This window comes from Etheostoma cragini, chromosome 11 (genome assembly GCF_013103735.1).
Source record: "Etheostoma cragini isolate CJK2018 chromosome 11, CSU_Ecrag_1.0, whole genome shotgun sequence".
Classification (NCBI taxonomy): Eukaryota; Metazoa; Chordata; class Actinopteri; order Perciformes; family Percidae; genus Etheostoma; species Etheostoma cragini.
Window position 1 is genome coordinate 26,196,225 of NC_048417.1, and position 19,941 is coordinate 26,216,165.

The following is a 19,941-nucleotide window of genomic DNA, read 5'->3' on the forward strand; positions in this document are numbered from 1 at the left end:
AGGGTCTACGGAGTGGATAAAAGCGTTACCTTTTAATTCAACAGGGCAGCCATTAAATATAACACTGGTTATGGCATCACAACCATGGTGTAGTAACCTCACAAATCACAAATTCAAAACCTGACCAGAAGGGCTAGAAGAAGAATTGGCATGCAGCCTCTATCTTCTCTTCAGGAAACAGTATATTGTTATGGCTGTGGCTTTTACATGGACGTGCAATATCTTGGTGTGTATGTTCTGTATATAGATCTGTGTGTTACTGATAGATAACTGGATATGTGTGTATAAATGGAGAGGCTGTGTGCTGCTAGGTTACCTCTTGATCTCATCTTATCTCATGTAAATCACAAATGTAATAAACTGGTAAAAATCTGAGCTTCAAAGTTAATTCTTGATCTTGAAGTAAATTTAGATTAGACTAAAAAGGTTTATTTGTTTTATTTTATTACAGATGTAGCTCTTTTTAGGTCCAAAGTCAAAACGTATCTGTTTAGTCTTGCTTTTAATACATAGCATTGGGGTGACAATTTCAATGCTTTTGAAAATAGCTTACAATTAAAAGCATTCTTTTTTTTGTTTCTAAAGTAAGATTCAACTCATTTAAAGATTTAAATAATTACATAACAAGTCATCTATTACAATGAACCTGTTCTGTCCACAGTTTTTAAACAAATTGATATAAAACACATTGGGTAAATATCGTTGTGACATGTATGTCAATACAGAGTCAACCTGACACGGCTCTCCCCCAAATTTGTCTGACTCTCTGGCTCTTTAGACCACAGTGATGTCTTGTCTGTTTAAACACATATACAATTTTAAATCCCAACAGTTGGCATTGGGAGCTCCCTTGATCAGAGGCTATGGAGTGTATTAGGGTTGAGATCTATAGTCCAAGGAAAGAGGTTCATATCTATTTCAATTCTATTCAAGTTTATTCATACAAAGACCCAACAATTCCAGTAATTCCCGAGGGTGCAGACAAACTAGTGAAAGAGGCAATAACAGTTCCAGTTCCACTTGGAAAAGGGGAAGGAAAAGCTGTGCTTAAGAAGAAAGGAATTGATATATGGCAGAAATGGTGGGAAAAGGACAGAAAAGGAAGACGATATTATAAAATATAAAAGTCTGTCAGTATAAAGAATTATTGGGAAAGAACCAAGAGGGAGGGCATGATAATGACAAGACTCAGAGTGGATCACACTTAATGGGGAAAAGGAATAGTGAAAACTGTGGGGTTAAAGAAAATGCGGAACATGTCATGTTGTACTGCACATTGAATGAGATGGGTTGTAAACACATTACATAGTATGTCCTTTAGCTGATGCTAAATTGCTGTGACTCACAATTGCTACATGCTATATAATGTATCAGAGGTTGCACGCCTCTGGAGAAACTAGAGGTTAGTGTCTTGCTCAGGGAAACATTGGTTGATGTATCACAGTGGGAATTGAACCCAGGTCTCCCACCCCAAATGCATGCGTCATATCTACTGTGCCATCACCACCCAAAGATTAAAGGTCGGGTTCAGGAGGCAGGGAGTAAAATCTGATGGGGATACTGGGATCAGAATGAGAGGGAGGGGAGATAAGAATCACCAGTAAGGAACTAATTCAATTTTTAAAAGACACAGGGTGGATGAGTAGAATTTATAGGGATACTGCACCGAGCAGCATTAAGCCTTGTATCAATAGAAACCCGGTAGTATTTTCAAATGACTGTGCTTCCCTCCCTTATGTCCCTCTAAAACAAGATTTCTCTGTGTTTTGGGTCAGGAAAAAGCCTCTGATGATACAAAGATTGTCATTTAGCGTCATCGGAGGCATTTTTGCCCAGAGGCTATAAACTACAGCCAGCTAGTTCCACATGTTTTCAACCCGCCAGTAGGGGGTGGGAAATTCATTAGCCGGTGCGAGTTGAGAGTAAGCCTCGTGGAGGTAGGCTGTGTTAACACGGACAGGTGCAGAAATGGGGGTGCTTGTATCCAACTAACTGCTCATCGCTGGGGGAGTTTGCGACTGTTAAATGCCGACCATTCAACATTCCACGCCAATTCATTTAAACACAGCTGTGAATTGGTGCTTTAAAGTGCTAATGCTATCAAAGCATTAGCTGAACTTTACGAAGCCCATAATGTGTATGCACTAAATGTAGCCGTGTCATATGTTGTTTGTATATAATGTTGTTTTCATATATTTTAAATGTGTAACACCACTTGCTCCACGGTAAAACATTGTTTTGTGTTTATGGTTGAAATGACAATAAAACACATTTGACTGTCTATTATGTCTGTTTTTGGTAGGTGTGGCTTGGGACTAGACTCCTAGGGAAGCGAAGCAAGTGCATTCTAGGAGTTGTCTTTCATCCACATGAGCCAAAATTCCCATTTCTACTACATTAATGACCAAATGTAATACTTATTAATCTTTCTAGTGGTGAAATATCCCTTTAAGATATCCCAAGGGTATTAATGATGCAACATATTCATGTACAGTCATAGACCATTAATATTTACACTAAGTCTATGTGTACAGTAGGTGGCGGTAAAAGTTGTTTGCATTCCGCCATTAAATAAGAGAAGAAGAAGAAAAAGAAGAAGTCGGCAAAGAAGAAGACAGTTGTATTTTCATGGAAACTGAAAGCAATCACGGGGCTCTTGACAAGGTGGGCAATTTCACGTAACCCTACATATAAAACATTTCATTATGGGTTATTACTACGTTGCCATGGTTGTTACGTTTAAACGCACTCCGTTCATGGTGGACATTTGTTCACCGTTAGCTGGCTTCCCACGTTATCGTTGTAAACAAGGAAGCTGCATCTCCCACTGGACGAGGAACGTGCTGTTAGCTCCCTAACATCAATAAAGCCTTCACACAACCCAGGGACGGTGTGTGTGTTAATGGTATCAAGCCAATACATAGTAGATATATATATATTTACGTTTTTACCAAACAGTGGACAAAGAAATAGGATTGCTGTGCTAATGTTGGAGCTATGTTAATTTATCTGGTGTGTTTGTTTTCAAGCTTGGCAGTAATTAATATTAGATATTATATATATATATATATATATATATATAACGTGTAGTTGTGCCGCTCATTATTAGGTTATTGATTTAGCTAGTGTAACACAATTGTGAAAATCAACCAATAATTGAATTCATTAGAGCAGTTTGTTAGATTGACTTTATATTGAAATGAAAATTAAGTACTTAAAAGGACAAGCTGTCCGTGCTGTCCTTATAGTAAGGGCACATTTGTGCTTGAGAAACCCGTCGGAAACATAGCACACTTAACCTAGATTGGTTTCCATGTCTGAAAAACAGTCACACATCAAACCAATGGTTGCGTATAGAAGATGTTAATAATACATGCATGTATGCATCATCTACAGGCAACTCTGACAGAGTCACTGGTTTGAGCCGGAAGCAGAGCTGTAAGGAACAGCAGGTGTTGACCCATACGGAGGCAGGACGGGAACTGGTTTACCTGTGCAGAGAAGGATCAGAGAAAAAGAAGAAGGACAGGAAGAGGGCTGCAGATGGCAGGTTTTCTGGATAGCTTCCGCTGGCCAGAGTGTGAATGCATCGACTGGGGGGAGAGGAGGAACGCAGTGGCTTCTATTGTCTCTGGAGTTCTGGTCAGTGGCTGAAATATTGGAGTGGGAGTGTATATAGAGAGCAGCATTGTTAATATCATAGGTCGTGGCTTTTCCTGACTGGTATTTCAGAAACTTCTTCGTCTTTAAAAGTGCCGTATTGTAAAAGTGAGATTTCCGTGACTTTTTTGTTATTTTAATAACAATTTAATTTAATAATTTTAAACTAATTTACATTACTTTGGTTTAATTTTTGGAAAAAGTACCATTTTTATTGCCTACATTGCTTACAATATCATTGCTAAAAAAACTAAACATTAAGTGCATTTAAGTGCCATATAAAAGTGTGTCCCTGAACTGAGACCTGAGATCATGGATCAAAGTCTTGCTCCATAACTCCTTCTGTGTTTTTCGCCGTGGCGGCTGCAATAGCAGAATTACCAGCGGAAAGATTGGTACAAATACAGGTTTGCCTCTCATGCTTAACAATATACAGCTGTGTTAATAACAATTAAAACTGTGAACAAATGTGAGAAGTGTGGACCGGCGCTGTTGCCGCTGTGTCTCTGCGTGTTGCTGGGAGCCGTATGTGAGTGAATGGGAACGTGGCTGCACGGAGAGCAGGAGGAGAGGTAAACAGAGACGGTTTTACAAAAGAAATGGGTCATGTAACGCATGTAAAAAAAAAAAACGGAGCGTTCTATGACCGGAATGATGCGTTTAAAATATCGCTTAATCACACAAATTTTAGAATGGGAAGCCCAAATCGTGATCGTGATTAAAATTTGGTTAATTTTGCAGCCCTACCCCTGGTGTTTCAGAGAGTAATGCAATGAACAGAATGTTGAGCATAAACGTCTATGTGCGCCAACTAGGGGGGCCCACGCCCGGTGTTGAGCACGAGTACATCTGCCACTTTAAAGTATCTTTACAGTAATTTCCGGCTGCAATTACGGTGCAGAGAGCACAGATGCGAAAGACCAACAAATGCTGACCAATAAGAGCAGACTGCGCTTTTTCAATGGTTGTTAAAGAAACAGGCTCTAAAAAGGAGCATTTCAATCAAAAGGTGAACAAAGGTATTTTCAGGCAGACAACATGAGGCAAATAAGTTTTTTTTAACATTAAAGCATGTACACATGTTCTAGTAGAAACCCAAAATAACAACTTTGACCCTTAAAAGGAGAATGATATGTGACCTCTAATTGGCTCACTTTCTTCCCCCACGTCTCACAACAATGTGATCATGAAGAGCTTTTAGGACTTTTTGTAACCCTCTATCTTTCTGTATTCTCTTTTTCCAACATTCCAATGTAAGAAGAGTCATGTAATGGAACTGCATCGCATGCATTCAGATACCTTAAGTGGTAACCCTGTATTCTCTTTTCCCAGTTCTTCACAGGCTGGTGGATCATGATTGACGCAGCAGTGACGTATCCATCTCAGGAGCAGATGAACCATGCATTCCACACATGTGGCGTCTTCTCCACCATAGCATTCTTCATGTAAGTGCTGGACATATGGACACATTTGGATATGCTTGAGTAATGTTACGTACACCACTCATCAGCTAAATTTGTCAAATTTTTTTTAAATTATTATTATTACAGAAATTGAAACTGCAAACCCAACGTTTGTCAGAAAAATTATATTAATGGTAATGGTACAATAATTGTAATAATGGTCTGTTTAACATGCATGATTGCAGAGTTAAGAAGAGGATTTGCTTTGCATGTTTATGGGAGAAAACATTGTATGTTCAAAAATCAAATTAAAAATCCCATATTATAGCATCAGTTTAGTGAGGTACCAAGGCTACTAAAAAACTGTAAATGTATTCACAAATTGAAGTAGAATACGAATCAAACAGGCCTACATATTTTGAAATATGCTGTATATTTCAAAAATCAATCCAGAAACGCGTTGCAAAACCGTAGTTATTAACCTTAGTTATTTGTAGTTATTTATAACTTCTCACTAAAATTACATGATAATTTGTTTTATTGTCACAACAGAACATCAAAATATATTGAAGTTCTGATAAATAAAATGTATAAAATACAAACTTTAACATTAACAAACAAAAACAAATAAGTGTTGTCAACAGGGACGTTGTAGAGCGTCCTCTGGTGGACTGACCATGCAATGCCAACACTAACAGGGACGTTGTAGAGTGTCCTCTGGTGGACAAACTATGTAATGCCAATGCTCATAACACGGGTTGACATTCCGTTTTTATTTTTTAACTATTCATTTATCAGAATCGAATGAATATTTAAAAAAAACAAAACAGGAAATGCCATATGCGTAATATCAAGTACTCAGGTCAGCTGACTCTAGTGTCGAACAGGGAAAGTTTAGGACTTTTCCTTTTTTGTTTAAATGCCTATTTGTTGATTTCTTTATTTTAGGATAAATGCAGTTTCTAATGGCCAGGTGAGAGGAGACACATATGGAGAAGGCTGCCTTGGCCGGACAGGTGTGTTTCTCTAAATGTGTATTTATTCATCTATTTATGTACTCCAGTAAATGTGCTGCAGCTGACTGCTTTTTTAGCACAATGAACTTAAAGCTATAGTGCGTAGTTTCTGTCTCCCCCATGAGGAATTCTAAGTAATGACAACAAAACTGTTGGCGCTTCCACATGATTCATTGAAGCCTTTCGGTTCAGAACATCACATCACTTTACTGTAATGCGGCATTTAATACCAGGAAAAGACAACAGGAAATTGAAGACACTATCTACCCTCATATATTGATGTCGACATAATATCGATATATTTTCCAGCCCTACTTTAACCCCTCTAGATATACTCCCACACAGCATATTTTTACCATTCATTTGTACAATTATACACTGAACAATTGAGACGGGAGTACGCCTTGACTCTAGCAAGACCCGTGATTTTGTTCCTACATTTAAAATTTGTATGTGACAGGAATCGCTCAAAAAGTGGTTTGGTTTGAAGTTGGCATAAGTTAATGACATTTTTCATGAATATATATATGAATGGGACGGTTATTTCATATTAATTTACAGGTAATAGAGGCCGCATTAGTCTACATTATAGCACATTGTTATGATAATTGATTTTATAATTACATACAATACATGATTAAAAAGCACTTTTGCCAAGATACAGAGGCAGACGTACAACAGGATTAATCATATGTGTGTGTGCTTAGCACGGCTGGGAAGGAGGGTATCCTCTTGTAATTACACCTCTGTCTGTAATGCCTACCTCAGTTGAAACACTGTTTTTATTTTGTCAACCATTTAAAGACAGCATCTTGCTCATAAACTGCTAAAGATAACTAGCATGATGTTGTTATGTATTATTTACGTGAACTAGGCAAAAGGAATATGCTATAAATGTGTAAATTACCAGGCTTATTAATATCACTTTGCCATCAGTCAGGCACAACAAGATGTAAACATAATTACACTTGTGCATTTTGCAACCCTGGCAGGGTTAAGCGATTGTGGGAGCAAATAAATAACACAAAAATATATAAAAACATAATTCAAACCAACCATTGGCAACATACTGTGGCCGCTACGGAAACCAAAACTTGTGCATGTTAAATCTGCATGATCTGATTTGAAAACAAAATATCCCAACGGTTCCAAGTTGGAACTACCATAGCGATGTAACCCGGTAACAAGTGACCAGGCGTCGTGATAAACAAAACCCTGGGTTGAACCTGAAGCTACCTCGGTAACCCTTAATCTTGCTTCGTAGTAGAAGCCTATGGTGTGAAGACTACTGGGTGAGCTAATGACGGTGATTAGCGCTGCTGTGCTTGCAGGAGCTCGTCTCTGGTTGTTTATCGGCTTCATGATGATGTTTGGCTCGCTCATCGCTTCCATCTGGATCCTTTTCGGTGGCTACGTGGTGCCAAGTGAGTGTCCCTCCATTTCAACACATTTTCTCTAACTATTCCTTCTTCACAACTTCTTCTGGCCCTGCTTATTGTTTTGTATTTCCATGGATACTTGTGTACCAACCAAATATTTTATCTTTTAAAGTAACTTTAGCTTTCTGGATGAATGAAGGTCTGTTTTTTTTTTTTTTTTTGTTGGACACTGCAGTCTACATGTCTATTTCTCCAGATGGTGTGTGGATGTTGAATGTTGAATTGAGCATGTTGAATATTTATCTAATGAGCAGGTGGCCCCTGTATGGATGCCTCGGCCTCCAGTGAATCAATGTGTGTGTGTGTGTGTGTGTGAATGGTGAATGCTGCCTGCAGTATAAAGTGATTTAGTCTTTCTCTCTCTCTCTAACCTTATCACATTCAAACACATTAGAGTAATAGTTAGAAATAGCAAGGGGCCTTACTAAGGATATTTATAAACAGAAGAAACTGCTCTTTCATTAGTCTACAGTCTACTTGCTTTATCAGAATCAGAAATTATTCATAACATGTATTCAATAAAATGGTTAGAAAAGATAAAAATAGAATGAAAATGATTTGATGGAAAAGCTAGACTAAACTGCCACGGCAAAAGGCTAAAATATAAAATGTAAGTTATCGAAAACAGACTCTCTCACACAATGCCACTCCTAAGGAAAGAAAAAGGCACACTTCCTCCTTTATCACATGCTGTATTGTCTTATATGTTACAACAGAGAAGGAGGTCTCTACAACTACAACACGCTTTATATCATCACACATAAACACATAATACAGTTTGAATAAATGCAAATGATTTGCGGCCGCCAGACACACACACACAGATCCCGATGCACATACATGCATTGAAATACACTGTTCACTCACTTTAGGCAGGTTAAAAGTTCAGACAGTCAATCAAAAGGGACAGATGAGATGTTTGTTGTTATCACACTCTTCCTGGGGTCTCTCTGCTCTTCTCTCTCCTCTTATAGTTTTTCTGCACAACTCTCCATTTGATCTCATTGATTCAGTAATAAATAGTAATTAAAGCACAGCATTAAAGTACAGATACTTGGGTTAAAAATACAAAGTAGAATTACTGATTTAACTTATTTACTCAAGTAAAAGTAAGTACCGGCTTGAAAATGTACTTAAAGTATAAAAGTAAAGATAGCCTTGGGAATGTCCAGGCAAAGCTACCTGGACCTGGAAAAAGAATCTGTTAAAACATGGACTGCGACAACTTCTCTCTTTATTAGAATCAAGCATCAGTACAAACATGGACGCGAGTAGCTCTGCTGTGGCTGTAGGGTTGGGCATCGAGAACCGATTCCTTCTTGGGATCGGTTCAACAATTACGATTCCAGTAGAATCGTTTCTTATTGTAATCGTTTAGAGGATTTAGTTTTGAATACATCATTGCTTCCCAATTTAATATGCACAAGTTTGGGTTTCAGAAGTGGCCAGGCTTATGTTGCGTTGTATCCTTGCAGAACAATACGCAGCACTGTAGTGGGGCTTTCTTTTACATTGAAAAAGCCCTGTAACTTTCCTCTTATTTGTGTGAAAATAGGCATGTGAGCAGTTTTAACAACAGAATTGGAATCAAGAATCGATAAGAACCAGAATCGAAAGGAGGAATTGAAATCAGAATTCTTAAAATCTAAAGGATGCCCAACCCTATATTGCTGTGTTTGTGTGTGGTAATAAAAGAAATAAATAACATTGGAAAGGCTCCCATAAGTGCATAGGAATCGCATATATGCTAGCAAATAATAACTCACTAGCTAACTTACTTTAAATGTGCCAGAACTATAGACCAACACAACAACAGTCTTAAATTAACTGACAACATCAGTTGTACAACTTACAGTTCTCAAGGACTCACTCGCACAATCTCAGCTGATTATCATCCAGACAGCTGGTCTCTTTTACTTTTCTCTTAATTTTTTCTCTGTGCTATTCTCCGACATGCACTCACAATCACACCTGATAGACGACCTTTAGTACAAAAGTAAAGTAATTAGCCAGTTTTGTAAATCTTAAGAAGTAGAAAGTACCAATATTTGTGTTAAAATGTAAGGAGTGAAAGTAAAAAGTCGCCACGGAAATCAATCGTAAAGTAAACATATCTGAAAAGATTGAGTACAGTTACAAAGTATTTGTTCTTCGTTACTTCCCATCTCTGCAAACAACCTTATCTTCTTAAAGGAAATGTGTTTGGACGCTGGCCTGTGTAGGGAACATGTGGAACAGTACTTTGGGCCTCTGTGCCCTCCTTACATATTGCTTTCTGATTTGTATAGGTGAGTCTTTACACTCCCAACATGCATAGATCCCGATTTGCCAGCATTATAGAAGATTTCAGCAGGTAAAGCTGAGCTGAATCCTCTTTTTATCTTGACTCTGAGAAATTAGGCCTGTGCGCTGCAAACCATCTTGACTTTTGACCTTTCTCTTATTACACTGACAGAATGATATGTCCTCTCTGGCCTGCAACAGCTTTCACCTTTACACCCGTTGCTAGCTTGAAAAATGGCATTTCCTGGCTTAAACTGGAGGTAATTATCGTCTTTTATCCAACAGCAGTGAGAAGTTCGCATTTTTTAAAAGATCTTGTCCGGTCACTTCATAGAAAGTTCAGAATCACATATGAGGCACTACAGCAGTCTGTCAGCTCATTAACATACAGAAAGAGTAAAGGTCATTTGAGCCATTACTTTCATTCCAACAAGTACAAGTTATGGCCATGTGCACAAGATCAAATCAGTGATCAGTGGACAGCAGTACACAGGGAGGGGAAACAAATTAAAGGACAAAGTTGGAAAGAACAAAGCTTTGTGTTATAGCTAAAAAGAAACCGTTCATATTACTTTCATTGTCAGTTCTCACGTTTTCTTTTTATCTCACTTCAATTTTCCATATATCGGACTAAAATAGCGAATGATTTTATTATTGTAGTACCAAGAAGTAAAAAATAATTAAAGTTTTATACTTGGGGTCGCCCTGGGAGCTCACCTGGTTGAGCGTGTAACCCATTTACTAAGGCTCAGTCCTTTCTGCAGCGGCCCGGTTCCAATTTCGCCTTGGGCTCTTTTCTGCATGTCACCCCCCCCTCTCTCCCACTCTTTCATCTTCAGCTATCCTATCTTTTAAAGACCAAAAAAAAAAAAAAAATTATCTTAAGAAAAAAAGATCTGTTTGTGTATAGATTCCCTGTCAGCCGGATAGTTTAAAGCTCAATAATTTGGTTTTCCGATCCCTTTAACTTTTACTTCCCTGAACTTAACTTTTTTAGTACAACCTATAGCAGGTTTAACGTGTAAACCTAAAGAGCCAAATATTTCTCACGGGAGTTGGTGGAGACCAAAAAACATGGCTCAAATGAGAGTGTATATTGGACTTACATTCTTTAGTTATCCAGAAAACATCTCTTAATGTATGATAATGAATGTTGGATCCATTGGAGGCAATTGGTGGCTAACACATTTATAATCAAACATTTACACACACTCAAGCATCTGTTTCAAAATCCCTTTGCTAACTGTTACTGTTGTGTTATTGACTGTGTGCTTTTGTTTTGTTAAATTCCTAGAGAAAGAAGTGGCCCCCGGGCTGGCTGTGTTCTTTCAGAACGCCTTCATCTTTTTTAGGTGAGGATAACCTGAAACCGGACTAAAACCAACTTAGTAAGCAGTATTCACATTGCCTTTCTGTAAAAGTAGCGGTAGCCAATTTTAGGCAACTTGTATTAAGTATCAGAATATTGGACACTAAAAGCCCACCAAATAAAAACTGCTCTCTCTCAAATCGTCATGGGAACAGCTTCAGAATTTCAATGTAGATACAATTCTTATTAATCATCTAGGTCCAAGCTGATAGGTACAATTACAGTTTTTCTTATATACAGTATATATATATATTTGTATATATATATATATACCATCCCCCACTCCATAGACCACCAATAGAAAAAGTCTTAAATCTCTGAGTTCAGCTCATGAAAAATGAGTGCAAAAATATACACACACACACAGTGGGGCTCAAAAGTTTGGGCACCCCAGGTAAAATCTTTCTATTAATCTGCATAAAGAAGTCAACAAAAGATGGAAAAATCTCCAAAAGGCATCAAATGACAGATTAGACATGCGTATAATATGTCACAAAAACTTAGATTTTATTTCCATCATTTACACTTTCAAATCAACAGAAAACAAGAAAATTGAGTCTGCAAAACTTTGGGCACCCTGCAGAGTTTCTAGCATGCACCCCCCCTTTGGAAAGCTGAGACCTGACAGTGGTATGGATTGTTCTTAATCATTGTCTGGAAAGACCAGGTGATGTCGATCTTAAGGTTTTACATTTCCAGACTCATCTGACCTTGCCCCAACAATCAGCACCATGGGTTCTTCTAAGCAGTTGTCTAGAAAACTGAAACTGAAAATAGTTGACGCTCACAAAGCAGGAGAAGGCTATAAGATGATAGCAAAGTGTTTTCAGATGCCAATTTCCTCTGTTCGGAATGTAATTAAGAAATGTCCCTCATCAGGAACAGTGGAAGTTAAAGCAAAATCTGGGAGACCAAGAAAAATATCAGACAGAACAGCTCACAGGATTGTGAGAAAAGCAAGTCCGAACCCAGGTTAGACTGCCCGATCCATCCAGAAAGACATGGTAGACACTGGAGTTTTGGTACACCATTCCACTATAAAGAGTTAAACTTATACAGATATGGTCTTCATGAAAGAGTCATCAGAAGAAAACCTCTTCTACGTCCTCACCACAAAAATCAGCATTTGAAGTTTGCTAATGAACATATAGAGAAAGCCTGAATCATTGTGGGACAAGTTCTGTGGACCAATGAGGTTAAAATATAACTTTATGGCCGCAATGAGCAAAGGTACGTTTGAAGAAGAAAGGGCACAGAATTTAATGAAAAGAACCTCTGTCCAACTGTTAAGCATGGGGGGATCAATCATGCTTTCAGGTTGTATTGCAGCCAGTGGCACAGGGAACATTTCACGAGTAGAAGAAAAAATGCATTCAATAAAATGTCAGCAAATTTTGGACGCTAACTTGATGCCATCTTTGAAAAAGCTGAAGTTAAAGAGAGGATGGCTTCTACTAATGGATAATGATCCTAAACACACCTCAAAATCCACGGTGGATTACATCAATAGGCGTAAACTGAAGGTTTTGCCATGACCTTCACAATCCCCTGACCTCAAAATAATTGAAAATATATGGATAGACCTTAAAAGAGCAGTGGGTGACAGACAGCCCAGAAATCTCAAAGAACTGGAAGGCTTTTGGAAGGAAGAATGGGCAAAGACGCCCATTTTTTTGCAGATGCCATTTTGTTTGTTTTCTGTTATTTTTAAAGTGTGTATAAAAAAATAAAATCTAACTTTTTGTGCAATGTCTTATCTGTCATTCGATGCCTTTTGGAGATTTTTCCATCTTTTCTTGGCTTCTTTATGCACATTAATACAAATTATTACCTGTGCCGCCCAAACTTTCAAGCCCCACTGTATATACTGTATTTATATATATATATGCTTCAGTTACTATAGTAACCTGTTTTCTTGTTCAAGCACACAAAATGTGCAGCACTTCCACTGAAGCTCTTTGATCGTGAAAAGCCATTTGTCTGGTCTGTGCTGCAGAGATGTGTCCTAACAAACTGTTCTTCCCCTCCTCTCTCTCTCTCTCTCTCTCTCTCTCTCTCTCTCTCTCTGCAGCACTCTGATCTACAAGTTTGGCAGGACTGAAGATTTATGGGGTTAGAGGGTCTGTCTTATTACTGTCTCTCTGTCTCTCTCTCTTTCTCTCTCTCACCAACACACACACATCAGGCATATAGTGTGTTGTAGATACTTTTAGTAGTTCTGCATCCCTTGTCATGTGTTTCCTGATACGGAAATAGTTGTTCTGTCCTTGCTTTGGCTACATTTGCATACTTCTAGTTTTTCTCATACTATCTGTGCTGCTCTTGAGGAAAGTTATTTTCAATGTTTGCATTATAAATGAGGGAATTCCTTTGTTTGTTATCCAAAACTAAGAAGCTAGGTTCAGGTCATTGTTATCGTATTTCAGATGTATCTTAAGGATCATGTGTCAACTCATGTCAGCATTTGTTCAATGTGTAGATGGTTACAGTGTAAGTTTACTGTAGTGGATCAGAAAGGGAAAACAGCATTTGTTCTGGGCCGGACTGATTTATTTACATAAGTACAATTTGAAGTGGCTGTGAGTCTTAACCATGGCCCTTTCTGCTGTCTCTACTTATTATTTTTTAATGTATTTCAGATGATATGAGTTTTTTTCTTTCATGGGTCTGACTCATATTGGGGTTTCCTTTTGACATGTTAGTCTCTGCCTCAGGAGGAAGTGTTTTTTACACTGTCTGTTTTGTTCTCTTGTACTTGGTCCTTGTTTAGCTCTTCCAGAACATGTTGTGTAAAGTGAAATGCAAGTATTCTGATGTTTTTTTAGTATAAGTATAAAACAAATTTTGTGAAGTCAGACTGCTGTAGGAACAGTATTAAAGGACTTGTAATGGACTAATTTACAGTATTTGCTACAGTATTACATATAGACATGGGCATCAGACAATTTTTGAATGTTTTTTTAAGCTTATAAGGTGGAGTAAAAATACAATCTGGGAGTTTGGGGTTATTTCCCATCTTCCGTTCAAACTTTTAATCATTTGTGGATCTTGTAAAGAGCTTAAAATGTGAAAAATAAAGCACATTGTTAATTGGAGAATGCTGTAGATAGTCATCCATCCAGTTGTCCAAAAGCCAAAGTAGCCAGACCCTTTGAGCTTATGATAAGTTTTGGGCACTCCCCGACTCAGTTGATCAGCTGACCTGAGTGTCCCTGAAGGGAAGAGTTTAGGGTAGATGGATGGGTCAAACTGTATGGATGTGTGTGAATGGTGAATGTTCCCTGTAGATGTAAAAGCGCTTTGAGCAGTTGTTAAGACTGGAAAAGCGCTATATAAATACAGCACATTTACATTTACATTACTTTTACCCAAGACACCGCTTTTCAGTCCTGTACAAAACCAAAAGGGAATTTTGACTTATTTTAACTTACGTAGGTAAAAAAATGATGTAACGTGCTTCTATTTCCATAAAGCATCTGAACGGAAGTGGAGAGGTGAGTGCCCGCAGAAGTGTTTTTTTTCCCTCTGCTCCTCTAAAGCGCTTCACCTTCAACTCAGATTTCATCCCGCTCTACTTAGTTCGCTTACCGCTCACTCCATAAAAATAAAAATATGGTGTTGTATTTATGAGATGACCGGTGCCCACCCTTACCGGTGCCCAGTGCTTTTCCAGCACAAAGTGGAGGAAACTGGCAGCATGGAGAGGTAGGGCTGCTGTAGTCACGCATTGAAGCTCTATCTCCACAGCGCTGCAGAGTAAGGTCTGGCTCCTCCACAGATGCATTCAGGGAGGCAGAAAAAGAACGCGCTTTCTTAAATCACTCACAATCGTCTTGGGTGACTCAATGGAAGAGCGGTTGTTGGAAGGTTGGTAGTTTGATCCCTGGCCCTGCAGTTCCATGTCAAAGTGTCCTTGGGCAAGACACTAAATCCTGATCCATCATAATGTAAATGTGTGTGTGTATCTAATATACAGGTGGCACCATGTACGGCAGACTCGGCCACATTGTGTGAATGTGTGAATGGATAATGGTTCCTGTAAAAGAGGCTTTGTGAAAGACACAAAAGAGCTTTATAAAAGAGCTTTGAGTAGACTAGAAAAGCTTTATAAATACAGTTCATTTCGCTTACTTACGCTCTGCTCGCCTCACATGCTCTGTCACGAAGCCCATGTAACGTATCTAAGTTAGTTAGGTATGTTAGACAATCTTTGCGTTTGGGGGAAAAACATCCGTCGGCACAAAAAAAGTCTAATAACGCAATATTAACAAGATCCCTTATATGTTGCGTGTAAAAAAAAAAAAACTGAGGAAGAAGAGTAAAGCCAGCAGAGTTATTTTCACATCAGCAAGAGGTACTGGTGCCAGCTAATTATAGAAATAGGCTGCCTAGCTTAGCGAATTGCATAGTCAGCTATCAAGAGTGGGTGTGCTTCATGACTATGAAAATAATCGTGCCATTTAGTGCTGTCAAACTTAAGACCTGCTGGTTGGTTGGGAAGGCTTCACACACTCACAAAAGGCCTAGTCCTTTTCATCATTTCACAGCCTTGTGTAACATGACATTGAAAAATTACATTAGGTTATAGGTTATTCAATGCTAATTCTTTAACACAAAGCAACACATTATGTCATTAAAAATAGCTAGTAGGCTAACTAACACTCAGTGTAGTTTTGGTGTATGCCTACAAAATCTAATGTCCATGTTCAGGTACAGGAAGTCCTACCGGGGCGGCTGTGGCTCAGTGGTAGAGCGGTTGCCTGCCAATCGGAAGGTTGGTGGTTCGATCCCCGCCCCTGCAGTCATTGTCGAAGTGTCCTTGGGCAAGACACTGAACCCCGAGTTGCCCCCGGTGCTGCGCATCGGAGTGTGAATGTTAATCTAATGAGCAGGTGGCACCTTGTACGGCAGCCCCGGCCACAGTGTGTGAATGGTGAATGTTTCCTGTAGATGTAAAAGCGCTTTGAGCAGTTGTTAAGACTGGAAAAGCGCTATATAAATACAGCACATTTACATTTACTTTATCTCTGAAAGTGTTGTCAGTAATACTCTGTACTGTATTTTAATTACAATTTTGTGTAATATGGAGTTTCTGTAACCACATTTTATTATTTGCATTTATTTATAATGCAGATGTAATGGCATTATACATTTTTGTTTTTTATTTGACGGCTGAGGTTTCATTAATAAACACAACCACATTATCATCATTAGGGTTCAAACCGCGAGCTGTAGAACCCTTTTATGTTTATTTGTTTTAGTTATTATTATTATTATTATTTGCCGTCTGCTGCGCTGGCTCAAATTCCTGTGAGCTGAATGAGCTGGAAACATGAAACCTGGGGGAATAACTGGAAATGGTGTACATGTGGTTCTATGGAAATATGAACCAATCGGCCACATGGTGGCGCTGTAATTAAGGCTTCAAAATGCAAACTTTGCAAGGCCACGCCACCCACACCGTAAGTCAGATTGAGTTGAAATGTCTCACACAGATGCAGCTTAATGTGCTCCACAAAAAGCCTCAAGGACCATTAAGAACCGCCTAGAAAACCTTGCCACCATTTTGAATTGAGATCTCCTACACTGTTGATACAATTTCCACCAAAGTTTCAGTGAGTCATCAATGGATCAAGCTTATTAGACATTGTATCAACCATGTCCATATCTCAGTCACTTTTCACGTTATTGACCAATGAACTTCAAAAGGGGCCTGCGTGGCTCTGGACATAAATGAACACAAATCAGCAACCTTAAGGCCAATCATCACAAAACTCACAGGTTGGGTTCAGAAAATTTAACCAGATGTATCCAGACAGTTTCATATACATATGCCAAAGAGCTGACAGATTTTTCAGAATCCAAACATTGACAGTAACAGGTATAGTCTCATTAATCAGGGCAGATATTTGGGATGCAATAGATGTTCCAGAACTGAGAACCTTGAGCTTTCATTGGGCAAAAAAGTGCCCAAAGGGCTGTTAATTATTTTCTTGTAATGCATTTTCACAGCAGTGAGATGTGAATCTACTGATGGTCTGGATTGCGAGATACTTCTGGATGTTCTCAATAGGAACGCCATTTACTTTCAAGTTTTGACAAGGTTTGTTTTAATTTGCGAGTTTGGGAGTTATACCAAGGTGCTAGTTGCTAGGAGCAACCGAGTCTAAAGTCGTCTGAGGGCAGCTTGTAGGAGGGACTGGAGTAAAGATAAAACTCCTCTGTTATATACAGGCACAGCACTGAGTTAAATGCTCTTGGAATATCTTCCTTGAATGTAGCTATAACACTGTCAGATAGGCATCTAGTTTAGCAGATTAAGAACAAGGCTTTCAAAGAGTTATAATTTATTCTAGGTTTAGGATTAATTAACAGGTTTGAATCATAGATGGCTGTAATTCCCTCCACAGCCAGAGCCTCCAGGGGGGAATAAGGTACAATGATTGTCAGTTATGCCTAACAATGCGCTTTACAGTTTTTCTCTGTCGCTTTGGTGCATTTTTTGTGCATTTGCACAACAGTTAGTTCAACCTCCAAAACATTTAATCATTTGTGGACATGTAGTAGCAATTTCTTATCCCTTCCAACAAATTGCAACGGCTTTTGGACATGCATTAATTGCTTTCATTCAAGTCTCTGCTGTTTTACAACATTTGTTTATGTCATGTCAGTCAAAATTAACTAAACTTGTGAATGCTAAAAAGTCATTCCATATAAAACAAATAGTCCTAATTTCATTGCTTGAGTCATTACATACAAAAATGTGGAAGTAGTCTGTCAAGCAAATTTTTTTTAAATCTTTTTTCCTGAATATTTCTCCTAATAACTCTTAAATATAACAATTTCTCTTAGGTGAACCTCAGCTTTCACTGAGAAAGGGTGTGTGAAGCATTAGTTGCAACCAATGATAAGCCACTTCTCTACAATCACTCACAGCTGAATCCCATAACTGTTGTTATAGTTTTTCTTGCTCCCTCTTCTGTAATAAAGCATGTTGTGAAGCTGGAGGTCAGAGAACTGCTGCACACATTCATACAGGATACCTTAATGAGGCTGGTTACAATCTGGCAAAAGGTAGAAGACGTGGAAGGAATCTCATTGGACAGAAAGCAACCGTTGATGTCCCAGGCCAACGAGGAGGGAATATTACTATGTGTGCCGCCATCTTAGAAAACAGTGTCCTTTAGCCATATCCCCCATCATTGTCCTTACAACATACATCTGCTGACTTTTGTTGACACTCTTTACTCCCTGAGAATGAGAGAGGTCTGAACAAGCATGTTGTTGTTTGGGATATTGTGCGATTTCACCACTCCATATGTCATCAGACAGTGGTTTGCAGCACATGGTGAAGGTGGCATATCTCCCTCCCTACTCAGCATTCCTAAACCTATGACTGGCATCCACATACCCAAATGGCCCTGCTAGCGGCCATGGATGCAGCATGTGATGACAGCAGAGTCGCCACTTAAGGAGATACTTTCCTCGCTGCATTGCAAACAATGACATTCGCTGTGATGTAGATGAAACTATGTAAAAAAATAAATAAGTGAGAGTCATTTGGCTGCACCTTGAGTATCGCAATGTCCTCATACAGTTAAGGTTAGGTTGATTAGAGACGTTATTGCATTACTTACTTTGGCCTTCAAAACACGTTTTTTAATGACTTGGTACTGCATCTCCGTCACTCATCCACACACCATCTGGTTACAGGCCTCCAAACCTTTGTAATATTTATGACTGAAGGAAGAATTACCGGGTTGTCATGGATCTAAGAAGACAGAGCCAACTCGTAGGAATCTGCACTGCCAATAAACTGTTTCTGGAAATATCGTGGCTTTTCTTAAGGTCCAGTCCTTCGCTATATGCTTTTGCATCTTAGATGCTTTTCTGTGGTTTAGACATTGCTACATTCCCTTAAAATGTATTATTATTAAAGTATCCAAAGTGCACAACACTCCACTGTACTTTGTTTAGTTGTTTACATAGAGTACCTCCAACATGGCCACACATCCGGGTTACTGCCAAGAACGTGACGTTGGTGGAAACCCTCTATAGAGGACTGAGTGACCCAGTAGCCTGCAATGAATTGACCCATCCTTGTTTATGGGGAAAAACCACAAAGCTTTCAGTCTTTACATTAGTTATTTATTTTTGAGTCAGTGTCAGAACAGAAAAAGTCCCAAGGCCAACAGGTGATCTGAACACAACATCAAACTAACTGATACACATGATTTTACTCATCGCCTCATAGAACATTTATGATCACATCAAATTCAAAGAAGTAAAAGAACACTTGGAAATGTTGACAGAGGTCGGCAAAAACCATGGGTGCAGCCAATATGGCAGAGCCATTCAAGGGAAACATCATGATACTCATAAAATCTATAGCTAATCTATATTCCATGAATAACAATAACGGTACAGAACAACTGAACAAACAAAAACTCAGTAGCACAGAATGGCTCGATTCATATGTGTCAAAAAATATCCAGATCACAGATGAGGGATTGAGGGAGTTTTGGTAGGCTACATTTAAGGATTTGGGGCTTATCATATGCTTCTCATAACCATTCAATGGCGAGGTGCAATGGCGCCTGTTTAGTTTTGCAGCTGCCCTTTCTGTCTCCGATACTTATTGCACTATTTTTAATGTCACTATATGTATCAGTGGTGCTGATTTGTGATCGGCAAATGCTATTGCTTATTAGCGCTGAAACGTCAGGTTTTATGGGTATCGATGATCCGCCCGCACTATACAACCCTGTGTC

At 38.8% G+C, this 19,941-nt stretch overlaps 1 protein-coding gene across 3 annotated transcripts; it reads left to right on the plus strand.

Annotated features, from left to right (window-relative positions):
* The first annotated feature begins 2,497 nt into the window (after nt 1–2,497).
* LOC117952703 (transmembrane protein 50B) lies at nt 2,498–14,265 on the plus strand. Of its 3 annotated transcripts, XR_004658476.1 has the most exons (8): nt 2,498–2,664; nt 3,397–3,642; nt 4,993–5,105; nt 6,012–6,079; nt 7,411–7,503; nt 11,096–11,153; nt 13,242–13,465; nt 13,503–14,265. XR_004658476.1 is itself a non-coding variant. In XM_034885220.1 (7 exons), the coding sequence occupies exons 2-7, from the start codon at nt 3,585–3,587 to the stop codon at nt 13,285–13,287; spliced, it is 459 nt and encodes a 152-aa protein (XP_034741111.1). In that variant the 5' UTR covers nt 2,498–2,664; nt 3,397–3,584; the 3' UTR covers nt 13,288–14,265. The 3 variants fall into 3 exon arrangements, 2 of the variants coding, with proteins under 2 accessions (XP_034741111.1, XP_034741110.1); XM_034885220.1 differs by having other exon boundaries at nt 3,397–3,665; nt 13,242–14,265; XM_034885219.1 differs by having other exon boundaries at nt 13,242–14,265.
* The last annotated feature ends 5,676 nt before the right edge of the window (nt 14,266–19,941 follow it).

Bases quoted from the DNA above. Each gene is read 5' to 3' on its own strand.
- LOC117952703 (XM_034885219.1), top strand. From the start codon at position 3,544: ATGGCAGGTTTTCTGGATAGCTTCCGCTGGCCAGAGTGTGAATGCATC. The intron at 3,643-4,992 runs GTCAGTGGCTGA...CTCTTTTCCCAG, and splicing joins CTATTGTCTCTGGAGTTCTG to TTCTTCACAGGCTGGTGGAT. The intron at 7,504-11,095 runs GTGAGTGTCCCT...TTAAATTCCTAG, and splicing joins CGGTGGCTACGTGGTGCCAA to AGAAAGAAGTGGCCCCCGGG.